A 27,114-nucleotide genomic window follows, 5' to 3' on the forward strand; every position below is an offset into this window, starting at 1 on the left:
TCACAAAGTGCCTGGCTCCAGTAATTGCATTTAGCAGGCAAAGAAATATTCAAATATATCCATACCTGGATGATTGTCTAATTCGGGCAGAAAACCAGGCCATTCTTATAAAGCATTTGGCGTTTGTAAAAAGAGTTCTAACCTGTCTAGCGTACATGAAAATAAATCTCAACTGGTACCCTCTCAAAAGATTACATTCCTGGGTGCAAGCTTGAATACAACTACCCAGATGGCTTTCCTTATGCCAGAAAAGCAAATTCATTTGGTGACTTACTTCAAACAGGTGGCCACAAAAACCCTGCTATCTGCAAGGCAAATACTGCAAGCCTTGGGTTTCATGGCCTCCTGCATTCTTCTATATGCAAGACTGTATATGAGGAAACTTCAGTGGTACTTAAAAAGTTTATGGAGTCAACATTGTCACAGCCTGGAAACAATGATTCCTATCATACCTTGCCTGCGCCTAGAGTTCCTATGGTGGGCAGAGGCCTGCCACCAAATCAAGGGACTGCCATTCACACCACCCCCTGCCACAAGCATCCCTAACTACAGATGCATCAGACTATGCATGGGGGGCTCATCTGGCAGGGAAGTGCATTCAGGGCAAATGGAGCCCAAATCAAATGCACCTTCGTATCAATCAAAAAGAAATGCTAGCTGTACAGAATGCACTGACAGTCTTCAAGGACTACCTTCATCCAGGACAATTACTGATAAAGATGGACAACACCACAGTTATGTGGTACATAAACAAGCAGGGGGGTACACATTCCTACCCCTTCTGCAGACTAGCCGTGGCATTGTGGAACACGGCCTTGAGCTACCAAGTACAACTACAAGCTCAATTCCTGCCAGGAAAGCAGAATATTCTGGCAGACGAGCTAAGCAGAAATCTCATGGACCTACACGAATGGAAACTGGAACCACGGATTTTCAGCATGTTGACACACAAATGGGGGAGCCCAGACATAGATCTTTTTGCCTCACTCTAGAACTACCAGTTGGACAAATTTTGCGCAAGAACTCTTCACAAAAAAAACCTGGAAAGTGGATGCTCTGTCCTTCACCTGGAAAAACCCATCAGTCTATGCCTTTCCCTCTCTGCCTTTGCTCTCCAAAGTTCTACTAAAAGTCAAACAGGACAAGCCAAAAATGATTTTGTTTGCTCCAGAATGGCCTCACCAACACTGGTACCCACTCCTGCACAATGTGTCACACATGTCTCCGTGGCACCTGCCTCCGACACCTTCCTTACTGTCTCAGCAGGAGAACCAAATTCTGCACCCACAGCTCCAAACATTGAATCTTGCAGCTTGGCTAATCACTTAAATTCCCCCTTAGCATCCCTCAGCAAATCTGTGATGGATGTCATTTTGGAGGCAAGAAGACATAGTACTAGAAAATCTTATGCTGACAAATGGAAAAGATTATGTGCCTGGAATCAATCTCAAGAGATGAGCACAGCAGTGCCCAATTTACCTCAGATTTTGAAATACTTAACTGAGATGCTTCACAAGGGCCTGTCTTTTTCTTCCATAAAAATCCAAGCCTCAGCCATTTCAACTCATTACAACACAGACCCCCCCCCTCTTCTCTCATCCTCTTCAAAAGCAGTATCTCAGAGGGGCCAAAAACTTGAGACCGCACAGGAGAGCTCCAACCCCTGCCTGGGACCTTAACTTTGTATTGGAAAAACTCACTCCACCTCCTTTTGAGCCAGCTGCAGACTTAAAATTTATTTCCTCGAAAACAGCCTTTCTTTTAGCAGTCACTTCAGCTAGAAGGATATCTGAATTACAGGTCCTTATGGCAGTGGAGCCTTTCATCAACTTTCATGCGGACAGGGTGTCACTCAGGACCAATCCATCATTCATGCCCAAGGTGGTATCCAGTGTGGCTCTTAATCAGTCCATTCATTTGCCAACTTTCTTTCCCAATCCACAGAACAAGAGAGAGCAGATTCTGCATTCATTGGATGTACACAGACAACTTAGATTCTACTTGGACAGGACTAAATCTCAAAGAAAATCTGAACAACTGCTGGTAGCATTTGCTGCAGGGGTAGAGGGGAAGGCTATTTCAAAGCAAACCATTTCTAAATGGATAAGCCATTGTATTCATTTCTTTTATAAGCACCGTAGAAAACCTATCCCCCAGGGGATCAGATCTCATTCCACCAGGGCTACATCTACTTCAGCAGCCTTTCTCAGAGGTGTTCCTACCAGGGATGTTCTACAAGCTGCTACCTGGAGTTCCATTCATACTTTCAGCAAGCATTATCACTTACCAATTTTCTCTAAATCCAGAGCTGGCTGTGCCACTGCTGTTTTGCAGGGGCTTATAGCTGGTCCTAATGCTGTATAAATCCATCCTCTCAACCTTAGCTTTGAGAATCTACCCAAATGTAATGACTGCAACACGATGAACATAGTACAGTTGTGTACACTTACCATAAATGTAGATGTTCGAGTGTATTCACTGTTGCAGCCCTGGTTACCCCCCCTCCAGCCCCATGTTTTTCTTTTACTATACCTCTTCTTTCTTTTACTATGCTTAAAAGCCTTTTTGTTGTATTTGCTTTTGTTTGGAGGTATATTTTTGTGTTTCTAATTATATATATATATATATATATATATATATATATATATATATATATATATATATATATATATTTTATATATTTTTTTTTTTTTTGCTCCCCATTTGGGGGGCACCTGACATCTGGGGCAAGAAAAACTGATGTAGTGGCGTCGGCTGCATGTTTTATACCCCTGATGACCTGACGTCATGGAAGAAGGGACAGCAACAGACACAGGACCCAAGGCTTTGTTAAAAAGGCTGACTGAGGGCAACCTGCCAGCAGATTACCCAAATGTAATGACTGCAACAGTAAATACACTAGAACATCTACATTTATGGTAAGTGTACACAACTGTACTTTCTGGTCCATGATACTGACAGAGAGAACTCTGGGGGCTGGGGTAAAAAAAACTGCTTGGAGTTCAGTTATAGAGTAATGTTTGGGTGGACTTGTTACTGACTATTTAAATTTCAATACAAAACAACTAGCCTGAAAACCTTCTTCTGTCTCTAGTAAACTAATTATAGCAAAACGCTTCATTAATATGATACTAAAAATCAGTGAAAGTAGTATCACTACACTCAGTAGGATGCAATTTTATCAAAAATCGTTTAGCCTCATGACTAGTCTAAGGGCAGAAACTCTGCAAAGTTATACTTGTTTGCTTATTGTCAATAGCCAGTACATGGAGAGATGGATGATCTTGTGTTGTCAAATTATCATAAGAGGCCGGCGACAACTGATTCACTTGGTTTAAGAACACAACTACAACTAAGTGGGTTGAATGAACAAAACAATTAGACCCTTAGCTCTGACCTGACTGGCCTGAAACTTCCCTAATAGGTTCATAGGTAAGTACTAGGCTATCTGCCCAAGGGCATTTATAAGCCTAGCCAGAATGTCTTGGCTTTCGCCACCCCCTTAGTTCCCTGTGCCTCTGTCCAGCAGAAAATGGGCAGAATTAAATCTTAGTGGGACTATTATCAACAGTAGAAAAACAAAGGAATTAATGGAGGGAATCAAACTACATTAATATGAATTAAAAAACTATCTACACACACACACACACACACACACACACACACACACACACACACACACACACACACACACACACACACATATATATATATGTAGATATGTGTGAATTTCTGGGTGTGTGCAATAGACATTGTTCACATCGCAAAATCTTTCCTTCCCATAAGAATAGTCACCACTGACATCTGTCCTTTTCATGTGCCCTGTAACTCTAGCCCGACAATCAGGCATGTGCTACTTTAACAGTCCCTATTGTCCCTTCACTAGGTAGCTCCCCTATTTCCAGGCAGGAGGAGACCTGTAGCTATTGCAGGCTTTGATGCTCCAATATGAGGCAGTGGAGTGTAGAAGTGATATGGCCATCATACTATGGCCATCTATTGGGATGGTACTGGTTAATTGATGGCCCTGCCCCCCAGAGACATACTGGGTTATATACAGGGAACCTTGGTGGTTAGGCTTACTTAGGCCCTTGGTCCAATAGCCTAGTACCTACCTATGAATCTATATGCCACTGCATGTATTAGTGACATGGATTGTTGTCATGGAATCTCCCTTTCTACCTTTTGCAGCTATTTCGCACAACCAGTCTATACCCTGAGTTAGCCACTCAGTCACACAAACATCTCCACTTCTCCTCCCCTCCTGAGAGATCACTTTCAGAAGACTGACTCAACAGACAGTTGAACTTTATATGATTGAGAACATATGATCGACTTTAAGAAATGCTGAAGCTTTTGTATGGAGAGTGCGGTACAATGGGGATCAGGGAATTTATCCTCCCCCTGTGCTGTAATCTCAGAGATTGTATATATAATATGTAGGGGGTATGGGGGATACAACAGAAATTATTGTTTAGTTAGGCTTTCTGTTGAGTCAGTCTTCTGAAGTAGATTCCTTCTGAGGTACATGAGCAAGCTTGTCTCTTCATTTTTCTCTCACCATTAACAATTGGGTCGTTTGGCTTCATCCCCCTGTACTAGAGACAACTCTTGTATCTTCATTTGATACACTGAGGTGAAACTAATGTTTGAGTTTCTATGGGCTACAAGCACTGTGGGCTTCTAGCAGAAACCTGCATCTTCTACAATCTCTCTGATGTGTACTTTGACCACCAACTCTCTAATGATTGTCTGAAGTTCCCTCTCTGTCATTAAATCAGTGCTCGTACTACAGATGTCAAGCTATAACATGCCTCTGTAATTTTATCTTATCTCCTTAGTATGGTTCGAGACATATCATGAACTTTATAATGATTTAGAGTATATACCTAACATGTAGGATGCCTTCTATATCTTTTCTACATAAGCCAAATTGCATGAATACCAGGCAAATTAGAAGTACAGCTGCACTCTGTAGTTAAATCTTTACTGCTGATTTCCAGAAAAATAACCTTTTGAAATGCAGTGGCATAGGGAAACAATATATGAAATTTGTAATTAAAATAATATCCATTATAATTTAAAGCTGTAAAAATATACTTTTGTTCTACTTTAATATATTACAATGTATGTATTTTTTATTTTATTGTTCAGGTGTACGTCAACATATTTTGAAATTGTACAAATGTTTCTCACCTGATGTACCCCACCCAGTGTAGGAACTCTGACCCTAAAGTGGGAATATAAATTTACTTCTTGGAAGCAGAACCTCAGACATTTATGCAAATTTGATGTACTTACATAAGCAAATATTCTGCTCACTCTAAGTTACTGTGTGTTCCTAGTTTTTATTTATTTATTTATTTGCAGTTGGTTTACCAGGATAGTCCATTGGGCCTAGAAGAACCCATTTTCAATGGAGTCCTGGGGAGAAAAGCTCCAAAAACAAAACAATAATAACAAAAATTACAATCAAAGCTTTTGTTACAGTATTTACACAAGTACTAGTAGAAACATTGCATTTAAACATACAGTTTCTAAAGCAAAAATGACAAAGTTTTGGTTATACTAATTACAGATAAAATATTTCATTTAACAGAGACAATTTCTGTGATAAAAAGTGTCATCATTGTAAATCTAGAGTAGTTGTTTACACATGGATTGATTCCTGCCAAAACCATGTATGGTTAGTATGTTGATGTTCATGGACGCACTACAACAACTTTCATATGACTGATAAACGAGTACACAGAGCAGGTAGAAGTAAAACAAGAGATGAGCAGTTAGGATTCAGATCAGGATGTAACACAACTTTCCCAATGTTTGCAGTGAGACAGATAGTTGAGAGGAATCTAGAGATGAGAAGAGTCCAAGTGACTGTTCTTACATTTGAAGAAATCATATGACAAGGTCCCAAGGAGATGATTTGGGCAGTCCTGTGGTGGTTTGAAGTCCAAAAAAAGAAGCTAAAATTAGTGCAAACTATGTACAGGGGACCCAATTACTGAAGTATGAACAGTTTTCAGTCTAACTAAAGGGTTCCCTGTGGGATTGGGTGCGCATCAGGGTTCATTTTTGTGCCCACTGCTTTTTATACTGGTGATGGGCTACATTAGCAAACAGGTTGATGGGGATAGATCAACAAAGTTGCTGTATTTATTTATTGACAAAAAGGAGCAGAAATGGAAGTTTAAAGTGTAAACTATATAGTTTTGAGAGAAAGAAGGTTAGCAGTGCAAGTTATGTAGGGTGGCAGCTAGAGCATTCCCATTGGGAGGCTAGGTATGAATGAAGAGTTTTTTTGAAGGTAGAGTTAGTAGGGGTAGCATGAATGGGTGATGGTAGGAAGTTCCAGAGTCATGCTAGACTAAAGGATAGAATGTATTTGCCTGGTGGATGAGCTGGTTTGTGTATTTCAAGAAGATTTTGGTTGTTAGACCTTAGTACTCTGTTGGGTAGATGCATTTTAAAGGCAGAGGAGAGGGAGGGACAGATTGAGGGGTTGAAAATAAGCTTGTGGGCCAGAGTAAGTTGGGTATAGATAAGGTGGTTGGGTAGTTCTAGCCAATTTAGTTTGTGGAGAGAGGAACAATTGTGAGTAGAAGACCTCTGGCTAGTGGTGAACTTGGCAATTTTGTTGTAACAACATGAGAGTTGATTTTTCAGAGATGATTGTAGATTAGTTAGGAGTGGAGATCCATAGAGAAGGGAGGGGATGAGAAAGGATGTAGAGAGGGTGAGTTTAGTGGAAGGTGTAAGATAATGGTACTGACGGTAGAGAATACCTAATTTTTGATGGGTTTTTTTGATATTTAGTTGTATGTGGGAATTAAATTTGAGCTGATTGTCAATTTGGACACCAAGTAGCTTGGTCTCTGATACCAGTTCCAGAGTTGTGTTGTTTTTGACTAGAAATACAGAAAGTGTTTGTGTTGAGAGGGGTGGCTTTTGAGGGAGTGAATAACATTAATTTGGTTTTAAAAGCATTGAGTGCTAAGTGATTATTTTTCATCCATTGTTCAGTGGTTGAAAAAGCATCTTGAGTTAGTGTTAGAAGTAAAGTGGCTGAAGTGGCAGAGCAAATAATAGTTGAGTCTTCTGCATATTGAATGATGTTAGAGAATGGAATGGAGTTGTGGAAGTCATTAATAAAGATGTTGGAGGAGGGGGCCTAATATTGAACCTTGTGGAACACCAGTTGGGGTATTAAGGAATGAGGAGGTGGCCTTTTTCCATTTTACTGCTTGATGTCTGTTGGATAAGTAACTGGAGAACCAGTTCAGAGAGGAAAGAGATAGGTTAAGCTTAGAGAGTATAGCTAGAAGAAGGTTATGGGAGATGGTGTCAAAGGCCTTAGAAAGATCCAGTAGAAGGGTAGAAACAATATGACCAGAGTCTCGGGCTTTGTTTACTGTTTCCAGGAGGAGAGGAGGGCTGTCATAGTACTGTGGCCTGGTCTGAAGCCATGTTGTGTGGGAGTTAGTAGGTTGTTATCAATGAGGTATGGTAGGAGTTGTAGTTGGATGCACTTTTCAAGGAGTTTGGAGATGGGAAACAGGATAGTGATGGGACGAAAGTTGGAGACATTGTTATTGTTACCTCCGTTATGTAAAGGTATGATAAAGGCCTTTTTCCAAATATTGGGAACTGTGCTTTCTTGGATAGAGCGATTGATTAAAATACTAATGGGGTAGGCAGTGGCTTCAGCAGTTATGCTGAGGAATTGTGAAGGAATATTATCGGGAGCATTTGAACCAGACTTCAGTTTTAGAAGGAGTTTTTTATGGTAGTAGTGGGTATGGGTTTTAGTGAGAAATGTGGAGAGAGAGGGGAGGGGATATTTGGAGGTGGGAGAGATGAGGAGGGAGGGAGATTGGCATGGGTGGAGAAGGTTAGTGTGTTTATATACATATATATATATATATATATATATATATATATATATATATATATATATATATATAGTAAAAGCACAGATGCAGGTGATAGAGCCTATTTTCAACAATAAACTGAAATGTTTATGTACATTTCTTTTATCCTCTGACTTTATTGATGTGAAATGATTTATATCTGTGACTTGTCTGGCTCTGTGGAATAGAAGGATGAGATCTTTTCTCTGACCTAGTCGACATGGATTTGAGTACAGGCTTGGGCACTGGGGGAGCATTCTGTTTTCCGCTGGGTGGAGGTAAAGTAGTGCACACTGGGGATCATCTCCCATTAATGAATTACAGAGGAAACTAGGTACCTGTAGATTTGTAATGGAAGGGAAGTTGTACAAGAGTGGCTAACTCATCCTTGGAAGTAGGTGACGTCCCCAGACAGCACGCATTTCCTCCATGCATTTACATGCTACTTTGGTGGATATTGGGGGCACAAACACAAATTTACTAAATGGCTGGACAAGCAGGACACAAATAGTTAATTGTAACAACTTGACATTTGGAAGGCAGGTGTATGACCCTAGCAATAAAATTAAATTTGTAATATGTAATATGGATCTACTTTATAAGCTCAAAATTGCAAATGGTTGAAACCATAAGATCAAAGTTTTGAAACTTTGAAATTGTAATAAAAAATGTTTTTTATATTTTTGCAGGGGGCAAGCCCCCTTGTGCTCCCATACCACTTGCTAAATAAATAAACCTACTCTGAGATTGCACTACAGTGAGGAAAATGGTAAATGTCCCGTTCCATGCTGCACGGCGTGTCCCATTCCATGCTGCACGGCGTGTCCCATTCCATGCTGCACGGCGTGTCCCATTCCATGCTGCACGGCGTGTCTCATTCCATGCTGCACGGCGTGTCTCATTCCATGCTGCATGGCGTGTCCCATTCCATGCTGCACGGCGTGTCCCATTCCATGCTGCACGGCGTGTCCCATTCCATGCTGCATGGCGTGTCCCATTCCATGCTGCACGGCGTGTCCCATTCCATGCTGCACGGCGTGTCCCATTCCATGCTGCACGGCGTGTCCCATTCCATGCTGCACGGCGTGTCCCATTCCATGCTGCACGGCGTGTCCCATTCCATGCTGCACGGCGTGTCCCATTCCATGCTGCATGGCGTGTCCCATTCCATGCTGCATGACTATCTCCATTCAAAAAGTCTGAAGTTTCAAAACTCCAAACTTATGATCTTGACCATTTACAGTTCGAAGTTTTGAAACTTCAAGCTTGTGAAATGAATGCATAGATATAGTTATTTTTTTCTGACTAAAAAGTTGATTTTAATATTGACATTTATGTTCAAGTGGTATAAATGGCACAGTACTGCAAAAATATTTCCAAATCTGATGTACTTGCATAAACTCTGATATACACCCACATATACATATACATTATGTATACATAAAGGGCTAAAGAAGAATAGAGCAGCAGTGAATGAACTCTAGGCAGAAAATGCTGCTTTTCCGAGGAAGGATGTATGATTTGTGTATACACAAGGCGCATGTATGAGTGGGAAGGTGTTTTTTGATTTACACTGTCATTGCCATGTGATACTGAAAAGTGCCCCCTTTCCAAAAAAAGGTATGATCAATGGTATTTCACATAAAAAAATACATATGCACAATAGCTAATCTAATTCCTTATCTAGCCCCAAATCTAACCTTAACTCACAAATAACTGATATAAAACACACCTAAAATCTATCCTCTTACATAGTGCATACTCTAATCCTATCCTACAAACACTGGTACATACACTCCCCCTTACCTATGTCAAAAAAGTGAGCTATGAGTAAAACAGTCAGTAAAACAAATGTTTGTTAAAATGATACTGTAATTCATGTCATCTGCAAAATTAACGGTCAAGAAAGTGAACTTCAACCATACATATACAAATTCTGGCTAGTATAAAGCATACAACTGAAGACTCTCAAACTTTCCTAATCAAAAAATTTTCTCCACAATCTTCAAAACTTTATTCCAAATCCAGGAAAGTATCTTAATCAAGAAACACTTGATCAAGATTGCTGCACTAATTCTTTCATAAAACATACACTCCAGCTGTGGGGCTTTATCATCACCACCCCCTCACTGATACAACTCAGTGACAGAGGCCTCTTTCATGGCTTTAGTTATTCTGTGAAACCAGATACCATGCACTTTTGTGCATTATTCCAGGAGCAGTGAACACATTCCAAATCTCCCTTGAAGCTGAATCACCATCCTTGACTGACTGTACAGGATCATCCTCATGAGTTACAGATACTCCCCGTACTTCTGTCGTCTGAATCTTCTTGCTGTGACAACAGAAGGGTCTGTGTCAAATTTTAAGAATAAAGACCCCCCCCACAGACATCATTTGCCAGAGCAATTACAATAGTTGCATGTCACTGTTAGATACTCGTGTATTAAAAGTAACTGCCGGTTTCCTAAACTCTAGTACTAGAACTTGTTTCAGCATTAACTCCCAACAGAATGTCATCTTCTGTGTACCAGTACAGAATATTCAGAATTTACTTACTCGTGGGCAGTAATTCACCTACAAGAAAACAATGGAAGTTCTTACAAGTACTGTGGGTCAGCAGGCTATAGTCAACCAAAACACCAAATTAAAGAATTGCTATTTTGATTATGTCCACTAACTTAGACTGAAACTTTTTTGTAGCAAATCATGTAAATAATATAAAATATATGTGAATGGATGTCATTAGTCCGTGTCTGCACTGATTGCATGCAGACCTTTTGTTGTAATTCTTATCAGTGCTGACAGTGGTTGAGTTATGTTATGTTACAGTCGAAATTTCACCAGGTTGACTAATGTAATTAAAGAGTTTTTTTTTCCTTTCTTTGTGGTTGTATAACCTTAATTTAAGTTCAGAGATCATAAAGGGCAAAGTATCCATGTAAAAGCAATATTTTGTATTTTTTGATCAGAAATGTAACATTTGTTTGCGATGGCAATGACTTCTTTTACATTTCACTGACTAACATTTTCCACGTATTTTCTATCAATCAAAGTTGAATCGGGATTGTGAAGAACAGAATCATGCCACTGTACTAAATGGGGCATTAAGCGTTGATTTAAATTATGACTAGAAACTGTATTGTGTGTTTAACGGAAGTATTTTAGCCCTGGCGTGGTCTGCAAAGTATTTTGATAGGTCGTGTTTTCAGTTATATTCTTTTTCTCCTTCTGTTTTGCAATGCTTAGCAGGAATCTGCATGAAAAAGTCCTGACAATAGTGTGTAAATTTCAGATAATGCAAAGTAATCATGTTTCTCATTTTTCTCTTTAACAGACTGGAAAAAAACTCTATTAAATCTGAAGGAATTAAGTTTATCTCTGAGGCCCTGAAGAGTGCAAACTGTAAGCTGAAGAATTTAAAGTAAGTAAACCAATTTTTATCACAGTTAGTATGCAGGTAATACACTACAAGTTGCACAAGGTCATAAATGTGCAGAAAGAGAACTGATGAGAGCAGTTAACAGCATCCCTAGAAAATATGCTTAAATAGTTGACCATTTCAGTGAAAGTAGTTAGCCGACTCAGAAGATATACAAATCCTGCATAGGCTGGATTAACCAACAAAAAAAAAAAAAAAAAAGAGATAGAAACTGCATCACTATTAGTTTGCTGAATTAGTACCTAAACACCTCAACAAACACTGAAGTACCTTAATCTACAAAAATACAAGACATTATTTGCCTTAAAAGAAATAATAGAAGAATAAACATTTCACAGTCAAGCTACCTTCTAATGCAAGAAACGGATCAAACGTGTGCTTTTCAATAAAACCCTGTTACCAACTTGACACAATCCTTACCAAAACATATGACCATATTAAAATATCTGAACTGTTTAAAATATAACTACACAATCACCCACATTAGCCCTAAAAATGAACAGAAAATTTAAGGGCTACAATAAACTTTAGGAAAGTTAGCATACATGCTTACTTTGGTTTACACTTGTCACACAGTAAACAGCTGTCATGATTCCATGCCTATAAAACTGAATTTCTGCAGTTGCATTTACATATTTCTTACAGAAAAATTATACTGAAAACAGTGCTTTAACTGTATTTGATATTGCTTTTGATAGTATATGATGTTTTGCCTTTTTCCATTCTGTGTTGCTTTACCACAGGTAATGCAATCTTTTGTCTGGCAGACTGTCTATGTTAAAAGTGCATCAAGCAATGTACCTAAATGTAGTCCAACAATATTTGTAGGTGGACTGGTCAGTCAACCCTTTTCGGCCATGATCAGGCTCCATAGGAGCAGAAAATATAGTGGCAGTTAGAGCATATATTTAAGTGGTGTAGATTTGACTTTATATTTTGACGAGCAGTAGTAAACATTTGATTGACAGCCTTACACAGATGACAGATTTACAAGTGTAAAAGAAAATATTTAATACAGCAAACTTATGCAAGATTTCTAAACAACCTTGGTATTTGCAATATATTTTCACCTAACGTACAACTAAAAGCCGTGTTTACAATATACATGTATTTGGTGCTACTGATTTGCAGTAGTAGGATAGCTCCCTGTTCCTTAACCAGCATCTCTGAAAGAGGTACACATTCATTCTTGTGATGCACTTTTAGTCTGGATTTCAATTCCTGTATAGCGACCAAAGACATTATCTCTAAGGGTCACTGATTCCTGGTATCTAGGGTGATTTTGGTGAAAGTTCTTTCTCCTGTGGAGGTCCCTAATCAGTGTCTGTGAGGTGCAGTCCATCTTTTGGGGAATTTCCGAGTGTAAAGGATGGCTCTGTAATTTGTAGTTTTCTTTTGAGTGAAGTACAGTGACCTGGAACCAGGATTTTAATAAAAAGGTAATAAGATTTAATACTGCTCTACTTTGTCATTAGGATCCAATGAAGACCTTTGAGTAGGGTTACAGTGATGCGTACTGTGGGTGGCTAAGAGTGCAAAGTGGCAAATTTTATTTTCTGCAAACTGAAGCTTTTGGGTGTTGATACCAGAATGGTGGATTAGGAGGTTTAGAGCATTTGCCAATTAAGGTGCAAGGACATTTTGTCTAGGGATGATCATGCTTTAGGTGATAAGAAGTGGGTTGTTCTGCTGCAGAATTTTAGATGGGTTAGTGCCGGTCTATTTATGCAGTGTGTATGCTCTAAGAAGGATAGTGATAGTAACAGTAATATGCCAAAGTATTTTAGAACATTAACATTTGGGATTACATTATTGTGTATATTTTAACTATTATTGGGGGAAGGTTTGTAGTTTTTTTTTTTTTTTTCTGTGATGTCAGACATCATACTACTAGAGATGACAAGATTGATTGATTTATGGTCTGTACCAGTGAATAAACCATCATTAATATTACAACAAATGTTATTATTAATTCTACAGTGTGCAGTTAGTATCCTTATTGCATTGTGTAAGTCATGTAATTCGTATGGGAGAATAGTTGCTTATATATGTTTTTTCAAATATTGTAGTAAGAATTAGTTGATACAAGCCTGTAGCCTTTGTAATTTGGGGTGTGGGGACCTTTGATAGTGGGATACTTAGATGAGGAGAGAAATTTTGAAGAATTGAAAGACTGAATTGAAAGACTGTAGATTTGTGTCACAGGTTTGCCAAATTTGATCTGTTGACATTTTTACGGAGGCAGGGTTTAGTAAAGTGAATTTAGTCGCAGAGTTAATCAGTTTTAATAAGCAGCTCTTTTAATGTCCTTATAGCAAGGGTCTCAAACTCAAAAAGACCTTTCATAGCTGTATGAGGGTAGCCAGTGCAGCTTGGAATGTATTGTAGTAACTTCCCTCACCAAGAATTATTCTGGCCTGAGGGCCTTAAGTTTGAGACCCCAGACATATAGGAAATCTCTTTGAAATAGAATGTGCAGTTGCAGTTGGCCAGATGGCATAGTATCTGAGCACTGGGGAGATTAGAGAATTGTTTTATTGTGTGCTTGTTTGCGGTAAATCATGAATAATGTTAATTAAAATGTTTTTTATAACTTTCAGTGAAAGTTTTGTTTTTATCATCACTAGTGCTTTGACAGATTCTCTTACTCACTAATTAAAGACTTTGACTAGAAATACAGTATAATCACTGCAAGTCAAACCCCATTTCTACATAATATCAGAACCAAACAATAGCAGCGTTTGGATAATTTGACCGTTTTGTAGTTAGACTTTGCTTAGCAGGTGCACTAACACCATACTGCATTTTGATCCTCCAGACTCTGTGAATGATCACATAGCTGCTGGAAATTAGCATCGAATGTAAAACTTCACCCAGTGCTTTAACTGTAGTGCTGAATTAAACTACTGCACTTTACATCAATTTGAAATGAGTGACGTTGAAAACAAACAATTAGTTGCAGTTTTACTACTGAATCTTTCAATTAAGGGTGTTCTAGTGAGGTCAGAGAGTTTGACCTCTGTTGGTCTTCTTTATTTCCATTTCACTAAATGGTTTAGTGTGGCACAAAGAGCAGTTGTATAAAATCTTACCATAACAGTATATGTCCTTCTCTTCACTGTTGCAGTATTCATTACATTAGGTGTCCCCTACCAAGGGCTTCCAGATGTCCAGCCAGTTTATCAAAGCCTTACGTTGCTTTAAGGTAAACCATATGGAACATGTATGCTGCTTGGGTAGCGTAGGGCATAAAGGTGACATTTGGACATTACATCCTCAGAACTGAGACCCCCCAGTAGTAATGCCAGTCCAAGGAAGAGAGAGGTAATCAGTACATCCAGAAGACCAATGAGCCAGAGGGGAGGAGGGAGGGAGTGAATACTGCAACAGTGAAGAGAAGGATATCTACCATTATGGTAAGATTTTACACAGTTGTGCTATGTCCTTCCATTTCACTGTTACAGTATTCATTGCATTAGGGAAAGTGCCAAAGCTCAGGAAAAAACTTGGAGGGAGGAAAGACCAGCAGAGCCCTCTAGGAAGCCATGCATTAGGGAAAGTGACAAAGCTCAGGAAAAAACTTGGAAGGAGGAAAGACAAGCGGAGCCCTCTAGGAAGCCATGAAAGATGGTTCTACAAAACCTATCTCTGGAGATTCCATCCAACTTGTAGTGCTTGGCAAATGTCTTCATAGAAGTCCAGTATCCAAACCTTTGAAAAAAGTAACAGAATAAACCACAGCTCTAGTAGCATGAGCCTTAACAGGAAAAGGAAGGGTCTTACTATGAAATAAATAACATAGAGAAGTAGCTTTAGAGATCCAAGAAGAACTAGTTTGTTTGGATACAGCTAATCCTAAGGACCTAGGATGAAAAACAACTGAGCAGATTTCCTAATGGTCTTAGTCTTATTCAAATATTATCTGATTTGTCTATGCACATCCAATGTGTGCAGCACCTTCTTGCTACCAGATTGTGGAGACAGGGGAAAACATGGGCAAATGAATAGACTGATTAAGGGACAACTCATTCACCACCTTGGGCATAAATGGAGGATTAGTACGCAAGGACACCATGTCCTTATGAAATACCAAAAAAGGAGGACAAGTCATAAGGGCTTAAAGCTCAGACACCCTTCTGGCAGAAGTAAGGGCCAACAAAAGCACAGTTTTCCGAGAGCAATGTTACAAGGAAGCTGAAGTGACAGGCTCAGAAGGAGCCTGAGTTAATTTTTCTAAAACAAAATTAGGATCTGAGGGAAAGAACAGGCTTACTGGGTGGCCTAATATAAAGGACACCTTTTTATGCAATTGTTTAGCTTCAGATCTACATGCTAAAGTAGGAGATACAGGCAGACAAGCAGCAAAAGCTGATAAGTAGGCCTTAACAGAAGAATAAGCCAACCCAACATTGAGCTATTCACACATATTAAGAAAGAACCAAAGGAGCATCCACAAAAAGTGGATCCAGGTTATGAGAGAGGCACCAAACAGAAAACCTCTTCCACCTGGACAAGTAGGATTTCCTAGGATTGGATTTCCTGGCCTCCTGCAGGACCCTAAGCATGTCCTCAGAAAAAAAGGTGTCTAGATGGAATCAAAATCCTATCACCCACAGTGTCAGTTGAAGAGTGGACAGGTGGGGATGGATGACAGATCCCTTGTCTTGTGCGAGTAGCTCTACCCTGTGAGGTAAATTGTGATTGCCCTTGGCAAAATGCAGAACAGGGAACCAATGCAGTCTCAGCCAAAAGTAGGTCATTTATAAGATTTTGGGGTTGTCCTGTTGAATTTTGAGCAGGACTTTTAGAATGAAGGGAAGGGGAGGGAAAGCATAAATAAACATTTCACCTTCCAAGAAAAAGAGAGGGCATCCACCTTGCATACAAGAGGATTTGGGACTCTGGCACAAAATAGAGGACCTTGTCTATTCAGAGGAGAGGCAAAAAGATCTACTTGAGGAGTACCCACTGGTGGAAAATGTATAGAAACACATCCCTGTGAAGCATCCATTCATGGGATTGAGTTAAGGACCTGCTCAGAGTGTCTGCCACAATGTTTTGACCTGAGGGAATGTAAACTGCCTGCAGAGTCACCTGAAACTGGATTGCAAGAACCCATACCAGGAGTGCCAACTGGCAAAGAAAATAAGATCTTGTGCAGTGCCCCCCCCCCATTTGTTTACATACCACATCACTGTGGTGGTGTTTGTAAACACCTTGAGAAGTCCCAGGGAAAAGAGGATGAAAAGCCTGAACAGCCAGCAGACAGGCTCTCATCTCTTTAATGCTGATGTGTTGCTCCTGTTGAAGAGGAATCCAGATCCCGTGTTCCTTTAGGAAGCCAAAAGCTGCTCCCTATCCCATATCTGAAGAGTCTGTGAACAGCTCCTGAGAGGTAAGAGGGGGATGAAAGGAAGCCCTGGATTCAGAGACAACTGCTGGATCCACCAGTGGAGTTCCTTCTTGAGATAACGTAGAAGAGGAACTACAAATTCTAGGGGATGTGCATATTGAAGCCAAACTGACTTCAGGAACCACTGAAACTTCCTTGTGTGGAGTTTGGCCAAAAGGAGCATAGGGGTGGTGGATGACATGAAACCCAGAGATGTCCTTCATGGATGCATCTGCAGTCATAACAACTGGGTTGTCCTGTCGTCAGGCAGCCCTTCAGTCGGCCGGATTCCAAAGTCCGGGTCCGGCTTCGGCTGATGTCGCACTTCACCCGACGTCATCTCTGTTGGACTTCGGGTATAAAGCATCAGCCGACGCCATTTTCTTCAGTCTTTCTTGCCGCGTGGCGCCCGAAGCAGAAGCTGTTCGCAAGTGCCGGTCGGTCGGATCCAGAGATTACTTCTACCGAATACTACTCAAGACTTCTAAAGCTAAGTACCCCGTTGGGGACTCTTTCTTGCCTCAGCCGATGTCAGAAAAAGTTAATAATTGTTTAACCTGTGGGAAACAAATACCTCATAAAGATTTCCACTCTTACTGCCTGCCTTGCTTAGGCCCAGCCCACGACGTAGCAGCCTGTTCGTCCTGTGCTTCTTTCAACCGACGAACGCTTAGACGCCGGTCGGAGTTTGCAGAACAGTTTTCGGTTCTGATTTTGCGTACATTATGCCGCCGGATCCTCCGACTACGCATTCTGCCAAAAAACGCAAAGAAAAAGACCGACACTCGCGGTCCGCGGTTTCGGCCGAAACCATGGTTAAGCAAACCGCGAGTGTCTCGGTTTCGGCCGAAACCGAGAAAACTGATCAAAATACAGCTGAATCTATCTCTACAACTGAGGTCCATGCTAGCACTCTTGAATCGGCCTCAGAAATTTTACCCACTACGGTGCTTACCACTGACTTATCAGACACTATTCCCTTGGATGTCTCTACCCCAGCACGTGGTGCTGCTAGGCCTCCAGCAGCCATGTCCATTAAGGCCTTCGCCAGGGCTAAAGCAGCCAAGACTACTAAAACAGTGCCTGTTAAACCCCCCTCAACCAGGCCCTCTTCCAGTTCCCAAATGCTTACTTTGGCAGAAGATTTAATTTCATTAATTAGAGGATCTCAACCTCACCCAGACAGGGCCTCTCAGCCCCAGAGAAGAGACCTAGGGCAGAGCCCCATGAGCCAGTGTCCTCTGATGATTCTGCTGATGAATCAGACATAACTGACCAGCCAGAGGCTCCTTTCTCCAATTTTGAAGATTCTGATGCTGAAGAATCCATTCCAGCTGCTTCCCCACCAGAAGAATTCTCCTTTGGGGAAACCTTGCATGCCATGCGAGAACAGTTCCAATGGCAGCAACAGGATTTTTCAGACTCCAGGAAAAGACTTAGGACCTTTTGCACCTTCCACAGCACAGGCCCTTAGCTATACCTCCTGTTCTCTCTGTGGTGGATGATGCTTTCAATGATGTCTGCTCCGCTCCAGATTCTTTACCCCCAGCCCCTGCCAAACCAGACAGATTTTACAGGGTGCCAGATACTCATCACCACCTTTACAAGGCCCCTCTTGCAGACCCGAAACTATTTCCCAGGGTCCCAAGGCAGTAGCAGCGACCATAGCTAAAACCCTGTTCCTTCTGAAAGGGAAGCAAGGTCATTAGACAGATGGGGTAAAAGGTTTACACTTCAGCCTCTCTCTCAGCTAGAGCTTTAAACTGTCAGTTTCACATGATACAATACCAAGAGTTTATGCTTGATCAGTTAACTAAAAAGCTAACCACTGATGAATCTCTTGATAAGAAATATGTATTAGAAATGGTAAATAACATACAGCAAGTTAGTAACCATTCTTTAAAATGTGGCTATGATGCACTGGAGGCTTCATTTAGATCAGCCATGACTGGCACTGTAATTAGAAGGCATGCATGGCTAAAGGAGCAAGCTTTACCGGATCATGTTAAATCTAAATTGCTAGATGCTCCTATGGATAAAACAAGTTTGTTTGGTACACCTGCCCAGCAGGTTATGAAGAAAATGGAAGAAAAGGCAAAATCAGTCCAGACAGTTAAAGATTTCTTGCAGGTTCAACCCCAAGGTTTAGCAGGAACTGGCCTGCCAAAAATTGGTCCTTTCCTGACTCCACAAGACCTCAAAGGGGCAGGAATAGACGTTCCAGAGGCAGAAATCAATCCAGAGGAGGTGCCTACAGAGGACGACAGTGGCAAGGTAACAACAGAGGCACAGACTCCACACCTGCCACTACATCAACACAGCCACAGTGACTTAATCCTAAACCCGCCTACCAGGGAACAAATAGCAGCTCCTCTAGGCGGAAAGCTAACTTTATTTTCAAAAAACTGGCACCACATAACAAAGGACAAGTGGATTTTACGAACCATAGATCAAGGTTACCGGTTCCACTTCCACACTTTACCAGACAAAAGAGGAATGCCAAATCTACCTCCAAATCAAAAGACAGAGGCTCTACAACAGATAATGGAGTTAGCAAACATGAGAGCTGTGGAGAAAGTGCCAACAGCAGAGCAAGGAAAGGGGTTCTACTCCAGACTATTCCTAGTTCCAAGAAAGGAAAAAAGTTGGAGACCAATTCTAGACCTGTCCACCCTGAATACTTACATCATTGTCCCAAAATTCAAAATGCTGACCCTACAGCAACTTCTTCCCATGCTGGGCAAGGAGTGTTGGCTGGTAACTCTAGATCTCAAGGAGGCATACCTGCACGTCCCCATTCGACCAATCTGCAGAAGATACCTCCGATTTCTTGCAGGATCAGAGCACTATCAATTCTCAGCATTGCCCTTTGGCTTATCTACTGCGCCCAGAGTATTCACAAAATGCCTGGCATCAGTAATCGCCCATTGCAGACTACAGGGAATTCAAATTTATCCATACCTGGACGACTGCCTGATACAAGGAGACAACAAAAGCAAGCTGACAACAGATTTACAAAGGGTCATTTACTTGCTTCAAGCACTGGGATACACAGTCAATTTACAAAAGTCAAGACTGATACCATCCCAGACAAGGACTTTCCTGGGAGCAAAATTGGACACAGTAAGACAAATGGCATTCCTAACTACAGAAAAACAAAAAGAACTCCCTCTTTATTTCTTGGCACTAACAAAACTGAACAAGTTAACACCAAGAAAGGGACTGCAGGCCTTGGGTTTCATGGCATCATGCATAATCTTGGTTCCATTTGCCAGACTACATATGAGAAAACTACAGTGGTACCTAAAGAATTTATGGTCCCAACACAGACACAGCCTAGAAACGGAAATCCCACTAATACCATGCTTAAAACAGGAGTTCCTATGGTGGGCTCAGGCATGCCAGTCAAACCCAGGACTGCCCTTTCGCAAGGGTCAAGCAAGCCAGACCATCACAACAGATGCTTCAGACCTAGGATGGGGGGCGCATATGCTGGACAAATGCGTACAAGGATTGTGGACACAGGACCAACTTCACCTGCACATCAACCTAAAAGAAATGCTGGCATTAAAACTGGCAATCCAAAAGTTCAGACCATTTCTCAAGGAGGACCACTTGATGATAAGGACAGACAACACCACAGTCATGTGGTACATCAACAAACAGGGAGGCACTCATTCTTACCCCGTATGCAGAATGACTTTGGAGCTGTGGACCCTGGCACTCAGCTACAACATCCAGTTACAGGCAATATTTGTGCCAGGAAAAGAAAACTCTCTAGCAGATATGTTAAGCAGGACCACATCGGATGCCCACGAATGGCAGCTGCACCCGGATATCTTCAAGACCATCTCAAGAAATGGGGAATGCCTCAGATAGATCTATTCGCATCACCTCTCAATCACCAGCTCAAAAATTCTGCACAAGGACATTCCACCCACTAGCATGGAAAGTGGACTCGCTCTCCTTCAGCTGGAAAGGCCTAACAGCATATGCATTCCCACCTCTTCCCTTGATACACAAAGTACTACTAAAAATCAAGGAGGAACGTCCAAGGATAATCCTGATAGCTCCAACTGGCCAAGACAGCATTGGTACCCACTACTGAGGAGCATGTCTCGGAACAATATGTGGCCAATTCCTGATGCCTTTGATGCTAACTCAGAACAACTTCAGCACCATGCATCCAAACCTAAAAACGCTGCAACTGACTGCATGGAACATCACATAGCAGCTGCTAATACAGAACTTTCACAAAGAGTTAAAGACATTATTCTTGAAGCACGCAGGCCTTCAACTAGAAGGAATTATGCTGGGAAATGGAAAAGGTTTGTCATTTGGAGTTCTGAAAGAGGAAAAGATGTATCAAACATAGATATGCCTAACATTCTGGAGTATCTGGCGAACTACTTCATTCAGGCCTGTCCTACTCCTCCATCAAGATTCATGCATCAGCTATTTCAGCAGAATACAGCTTTGATCCACCTGTTTTTCACACCCTTTGCTCAGGCAGTTCCTCAGAGGAATCAAGAATGTAAAACCTCCAAGGAAACCACCATTGCCAGCTTGGGACTTGAACTTTGTGCTAGAAAAATTGACACTATCACCTTTTGAACCAGCAGCAACAGCAGACCTACAACACCTGTCATGGAAAACTGCTTTCCTACTGGCAATTACTTCAGCAAGGAGGGTTTCAGAACTACAGGCCTTAATGGCAGTGCAACCCTTTCTAATCTTCCACCAAGATAGAGTGTCCATGAGGACTAATCCTACATTTATGCCTAAGGTGGTATCCAGAGTATCTTTAAACCAGGCAATCCACCTGCCTACCTTCTTTCCCAACCCACAAAACAGAGGGGAAAGAATACTGCATACCTTGGATGTACATAGACAGCTACGCTACTACTTGGACAGAACAAAAATAGCAGAAAGACTGACCAACTTTTCGTAGCCTATGCAACAGGAAGGGAAGGAAAAGCTATTTCCAAACAGACAATCTCCAAATGGATAGGAAATTGCATACGATTCTGTTACTCCTTCCATGGAAAGCCAATTCCACAGAACATAAGACCTCATTCTACAAGGGCAACAGCCACTACCACAGCCTTCTTACGAGGAGTGGCTACCAAAGACATTATTGAGGCGGCTACTTGGACCTCCGTGCATACATTTGCCAAGCATTATAATTTACCTCTATATTCCAGATCCCGAGCAGGGTTTGCCACTGCTGTTCTGCAAGGGATCCTAAACACACCATAATTTACTTTTATCCTCCTCCCTAGTTGGCTATGGTATTCTACCCAGTTGTTATGACTGCAGATGCATCCATGAAGGACATAGTACAGTTTTGTACCTACCATAAATGTAGATGTCCGAATTGGATAGCATCTGCAGTCAGGATTACCCTCCCTCCTTCCCTCTGTGGTACTCCTAGGGTGTTTACCCTTCTAATAGCTAGCTAGTGGGGGATTTCTTTCATGGTGTATTTGTTTGTATTTATGTACATACATGCTTATTTTTGTGTTTACCTCTATCTTTTGGAAACATTGGCATCTATCCAAAATTTTTAGCCTTCTATAGGGCTTCTGGCATCTGGGGCAAGAAACACTGAAGAAAATGGCGTCGGCTGATGCTTTATACCCGAAGTCCAACAGAGATGACGTCGGGTGAAGTGCGACATCAGCCGAAGCCGGACCCGGACTTTGGAATCCGGCCGACTGAAGGGCTGCCTGACGACAGGACAACCCAGTTGTTATGACTGCAGATGCTATCCAATTCGGACATCTACATTTATGGTAGGTACAAAACTGTACTTTTTCAGAAAATCCCTGGCTGAAATGGAGGTCAGAGAAAGAAGAGTTTGAAGGAAGGAAATGAGAGTTAAGGCCTTGGGAAGAGGCAGGAATGGAAGCATAGGCACCGTCTGAAATCTACAGCCAGGAAAACGTGGTCCTGAGAAGGAGTCAGAGAAGACACTTTGAAGTGTATTGTAAGCTCCAGGCTCTGAAGAGAAGAGATAGTAAAATAGAGATTTTTCAGCAGGATCTATGGAGATGATGCTTGAAACAGCAGGTCATCAAAGTAGGGAAACACTTGGATGCCCTGAAGCCTGCAAAAAGCAGTCCCAGCAGCGAGGCATTTTGTGTATAGCCTTGGGGCAGTAGAAAGGCCAAAGGCCAAATGAGAGAACTGAAAATTACAGGAAGCAACAAAGAAATGCAAAAACTTCCTGAAAGGGGGCTGGATCAGAAAATGGAGATAAGCATCCTTGAGATCCAGAGACACCATATAAGCCTGAGGACAGAAAAAAGGAAACAGTCTGAAGGGAGAACATTTGAAAAGTGGGCACCTTCAGAAAAGTGTTTAAATCAGAAAGGTCTAGAACCGGTCTCCAAGGACCCTCTTTTCTGGTACTAGAAATATCCTGGAGTAAAACCCCCTCCCCATTTTGGAACACAGGCACCTCTTGAATAGTACCCCAAGTCAAAAGGTCCAGATGCACCTCTGGAGAAAAAGGAGAGCTGTTTCCAAGGAGGCTGAGGAAAACCCATAAAAGGGGGAAGGGATTTCAACACAATGAAATACCCCTGGCGAATAATGGACAGAACCCAGTAATCCTGTATAAACTGTAGCCAAACAGGAAGAGAGAGTGAGGTAAAGAAAGAGAGGAATGTGCCTGGAAAGAAATGAGTAGTCACACAGCACCTGGTTTATCTGGAAAGGAAGACCTCTGGGTCCCTGAAGTCTGAGTAGCCTTAGTGAAAGGAGCCTGATTGCCACCCCTTTTGCCCTTAGGAAGGTGAGACTGCTTGTGAACAAAGGCTGGTGTATTGGGGGCTGCTTGTGAACAAAGGCTGGTGTATTGGGGGCTGCTTGTGAACAAAGGCTGGTGTATTGGGGGTAGTTTCTCTGATATTTAGGAAAAGGAGAATCAAACATGTCGGAGTTCCTGTAAAGCCTTCCCCTCACTTGGAAAGGACTTAAATCAGCAGCAGCTTCCCCAAACAAGTGTTTATTATCAAGAGGGGCATCCATCAACTTCACCTTGATATCAGGCAATGGATAAAGCCAAAGCCAAGAATATCTCCTCATCACTGACCCAAAAGCAGCAGCCCTAGAAGAAGTATCTGCTGCATCGTAACTACACTTGATGGAATAATGACTCTCCTGTGAGGAAGTCTCTAACACAGAAAGAGCAGAAGTTTTACCCTCGGTCTGGATGATCAGAAATAACGCAGGAGAGCCAACACATACCTGAATATCGTAACTACACTTGATGGAATAACGACTCTCCTGTGAGGAAGTCTCTAACAGAGAAAGAGCAGAAGTTTTACCCTCGGTCTGGATGATCAGAAATAACACAGGAGAGCCAACGCGTACCTGAATATATGGGTCTGATAGTTAAAAGCCAAGGCAGCCAAGGTGTAAACCTTCTTCCCTAGCCTTTCCCTGCTTCTGCTGTCTTTATCAGAAGGCAATAACTTGGGCGGAGAAAGCAATTGAGAAGGCTTGTTAGAGTGGTCAACAGCAGGACACTTGTACAAAAAGTTTATTTATTATTTATTTGCCATTTGTTAACTGTGTTAGTCCAGCTGAGCCCTTTGTCCCATTTTCAGTGGAGACCCGAGGAGAAAAGCTCCAGAAAACTACAAAAACTTTACAATAATGATTACAGTATTGTTGCAATACAGTAGATTAAAGGAAATTAACAATATTCACACAACAGAAAAAAAAATCAAAATAGATACATAAAAAATAACAGAGTGATATAAAGTCTACAGAAGATCATGCATTTACAGAGAAAAGTTTAACAACAAGTTCAAGGAGTAACTTTTTTTTTTTTACATTAGAGATGCATTACACTAGAGACAGAGATAGAGATACAGAAGTTACAGCCATTCCTAAGGCTGCCCATTATAGAAGTATGACACTACTTCTGCAGCCCTCTTTCTAGCTTCTACATATTATTACTGCTCTCTTCTCTTTTTTTGCTTCAGCTCATGGAATTTCATTAACTTCCAGTACCCTGTTTTATTTCCAGGCGCCTGTAATTATTTGGAAAAATGTAAAGCAGGATGGTGGGATAATCTGGAATTTGCCCAGTTTTGCGCATCACAAAGTTTCAACAGTGATTCACATTGACAGACGTAGTATGTTTTTACTTCTGCCTCTGTGCTTGGCACCAGTTTTTGGCCATCTTCTCATTTAATACCTTTTTGCTCTTCTCCATAGCTTGCTTCCCTGCTCAGTACTTTGTCCTATGCCCCCACCCTTACTTATTCTCATTAGTTTTTCCAGCTTTCACCAGCTCTTACCTTAACCTGCTTCCTAATAATGTCTCATTCCACAGAAGCTGTTATTTTGCAAGGCTTTTCTCAGCCTAACTTCACACTGGACTAATTTCCATACCATTTCCAGTATTTAAAGTATCCTTATACCAGAGCACCTGGGTACATATTTGCAAAGTGATGAACCAGGTCAGTTTAACTTTTTCCCCAAATACGTATATTTTTAATTCCAGAGAATGGTTATGTATTGCAGATACAGAAATCCATCATACGAGGTACATTTAAACTACTTTTCTATCAAATGCAGCTAGGTAGAGTAGAAATTAAAGAAAAATGTCAGAATAATGACAGAATACCACCCTTAAAGTATTAAAATTATGAAAACTGCTTAATAAAGGAGATGCCTAGTATTGATGTATGTCTACATTTGCACAAACTGAGCATGTTTTGCCAAGTACCAATTGTGATATAAAATATTAGGCATTATTTAGTATAATCCTGTTTTTGAAACAATGTGCTTACAAATGTGTAGATATAACAAGACAGTGCTTCTGGTGACATGGTATAGTATTTTGGCCACAAGTAGAGAATATTCCACTTTGAAATTGTTGCCATGTTAGCCACTGAAACAAAAATACAGGTATGTTTGTGTATTTAATACCATTTTCTTAAAAGTAATCTAGTGTGGAACAATTGCAAGGACATCATTTTTTAGTTTGTTTTAAACCTGCATGACTCAATGCATTTCATTTTTTGCTCATACAATTAATACAGTATGGTCATGCGTATGCATACAGTATGTTTTCCCTTATGCAGTATCAAAGGTCAAGCCACTGATTTCATAAATGCAGAATGGAGCTTTTTTGTTCACTCCCCCACCATACCTTGGGCAGAGGACCTTATCTCCTTTACATGTATTCAACAAGAGTACATCCTTCACTGCCCAAGCTTGATTGCCAGCTACAAACTAAGCTATCAAGAGTCTGGTATGACAAAATTCATCCAATTTCTTCCCTGTAAGGTGACTGAATTGGCAATTATGTCATCTGCCACCACCCTGACCTTCTTCCACAGTTCTGGCCATAAACTTCTGTCTCCAGAATCACAATTAAAGGGGTTATTACTCTATCAGAAACCCAGCTTCAAAGTTCAGCAATTGGAAAGTTGAGCCTCAAGACAATACAAGATTAAAAATACCGAATATAGGGATTTCCACTGCAGCCAGCATTATGTATCAGGATTAGTTACCTGTAGGTATTTTTCTTTCCTGGTAGTGTTCTTAAACTACTGTGCTCTAGATTGACCCTAACAATGGCTTACTCTGTAAACATTAAGAACTGATTTTGGTTGTGATGAACAGTCTTGTTTAGTCTCTTGCTTGATAACAACAGTGCTGCAGTTTAATTATTAAACTGATGTGTCTTATCTTCACTTTTTTTCTTCAGACTTGGTAATGAAATACCTGAATGGGGACATTTTCCTAACACATGGAAGCTGCAACTGTAAGTAGATGATTTTCTAAATACAAAAGTAATCTCTGCATCTGGTATACTAAAAGAAATTATTATTAAACCTGTACAAAGCTTGAAATTAATCCTGGGCTCGTTTTAAACCTGAAAACGTGTGATTTGGATATATATGACTAGCAAAAAAATATATATTAATTTTATTTTTCATTATATTAACTAGTTTAACCCCTTTGAGAACTGAATAAAGCTCAGTTTCAGGAAAGTAGGGAATGTCTTTACACTAAACTAATTACAAAGCACATTCTAAATGAGAACAATTATGTACCACACTGGGCAACAGATTTACACAGAGGACCAAATTCACACTTCAAAAGAGAATCCCTAAATTGATTAATATTTGATCTACAAATGGCTGAGAAAGGGTCATCTTAAAACAAACACAGTAAACGGCATCAGTGGTAGTTGACAATTATATGGAGAACAAGGAAAATTGGGTAGCATAGTAATAGAAATACAGCTGCATACCTTGTGTCTCACTGTGAAATACCCACAAGTGGGTACCGACTGGAGGTAATACTGTAGGAACACTGGGAAAATAGTTTAAATACTGTAA

The 27,114-nt window shown here is 40.8% G+C and overlaps 1 protein-coding gene across 2 annotated transcripts in view; it reads left to right on the forward strand.

Moving 5' to 3' along the window:
* LOC122806371 (NACHT, LRR and PYD domains-containing protein 14-like) overlaps positions 1-27,114 on the forward strand; it is a 549,548-nt gene that overhangs the window by 201,288 nt on the left and 321,146 nt on the right. For both annotated transcript variants that reach the window (XM_044076722.1, XM_044076721.1), the window contains exons 6-7: positions 11,248-11,334; positions 26,478-26,534. In XM_044076722.1, coding sequence (XP_043932657.1) covers positions 11,248-11,334; positions 26,478-26,534 — 144 coding nt within the window. The remainder of the gene's footprint in view (positions 1-11,247; positions 11,335-26,477; positions 26,535-27,114) is intronic.

The sequence above is a fragment of the Protopterus annectens genome, chromosome 7.part0 (genome assembly GCF_019279795.1).
Source record: "Protopterus annectens isolate FY-2018-M chromosome 7.part0, PAN1.0, whole genome shotgun sequence".
In the NCBI taxonomy this organism is placed as follows: domain Eukaryota; kingdom Metazoa; phylum Chordata; order Ceratodontiformes; family Protopteridae; genus Protopterus; species Protopterus annectens.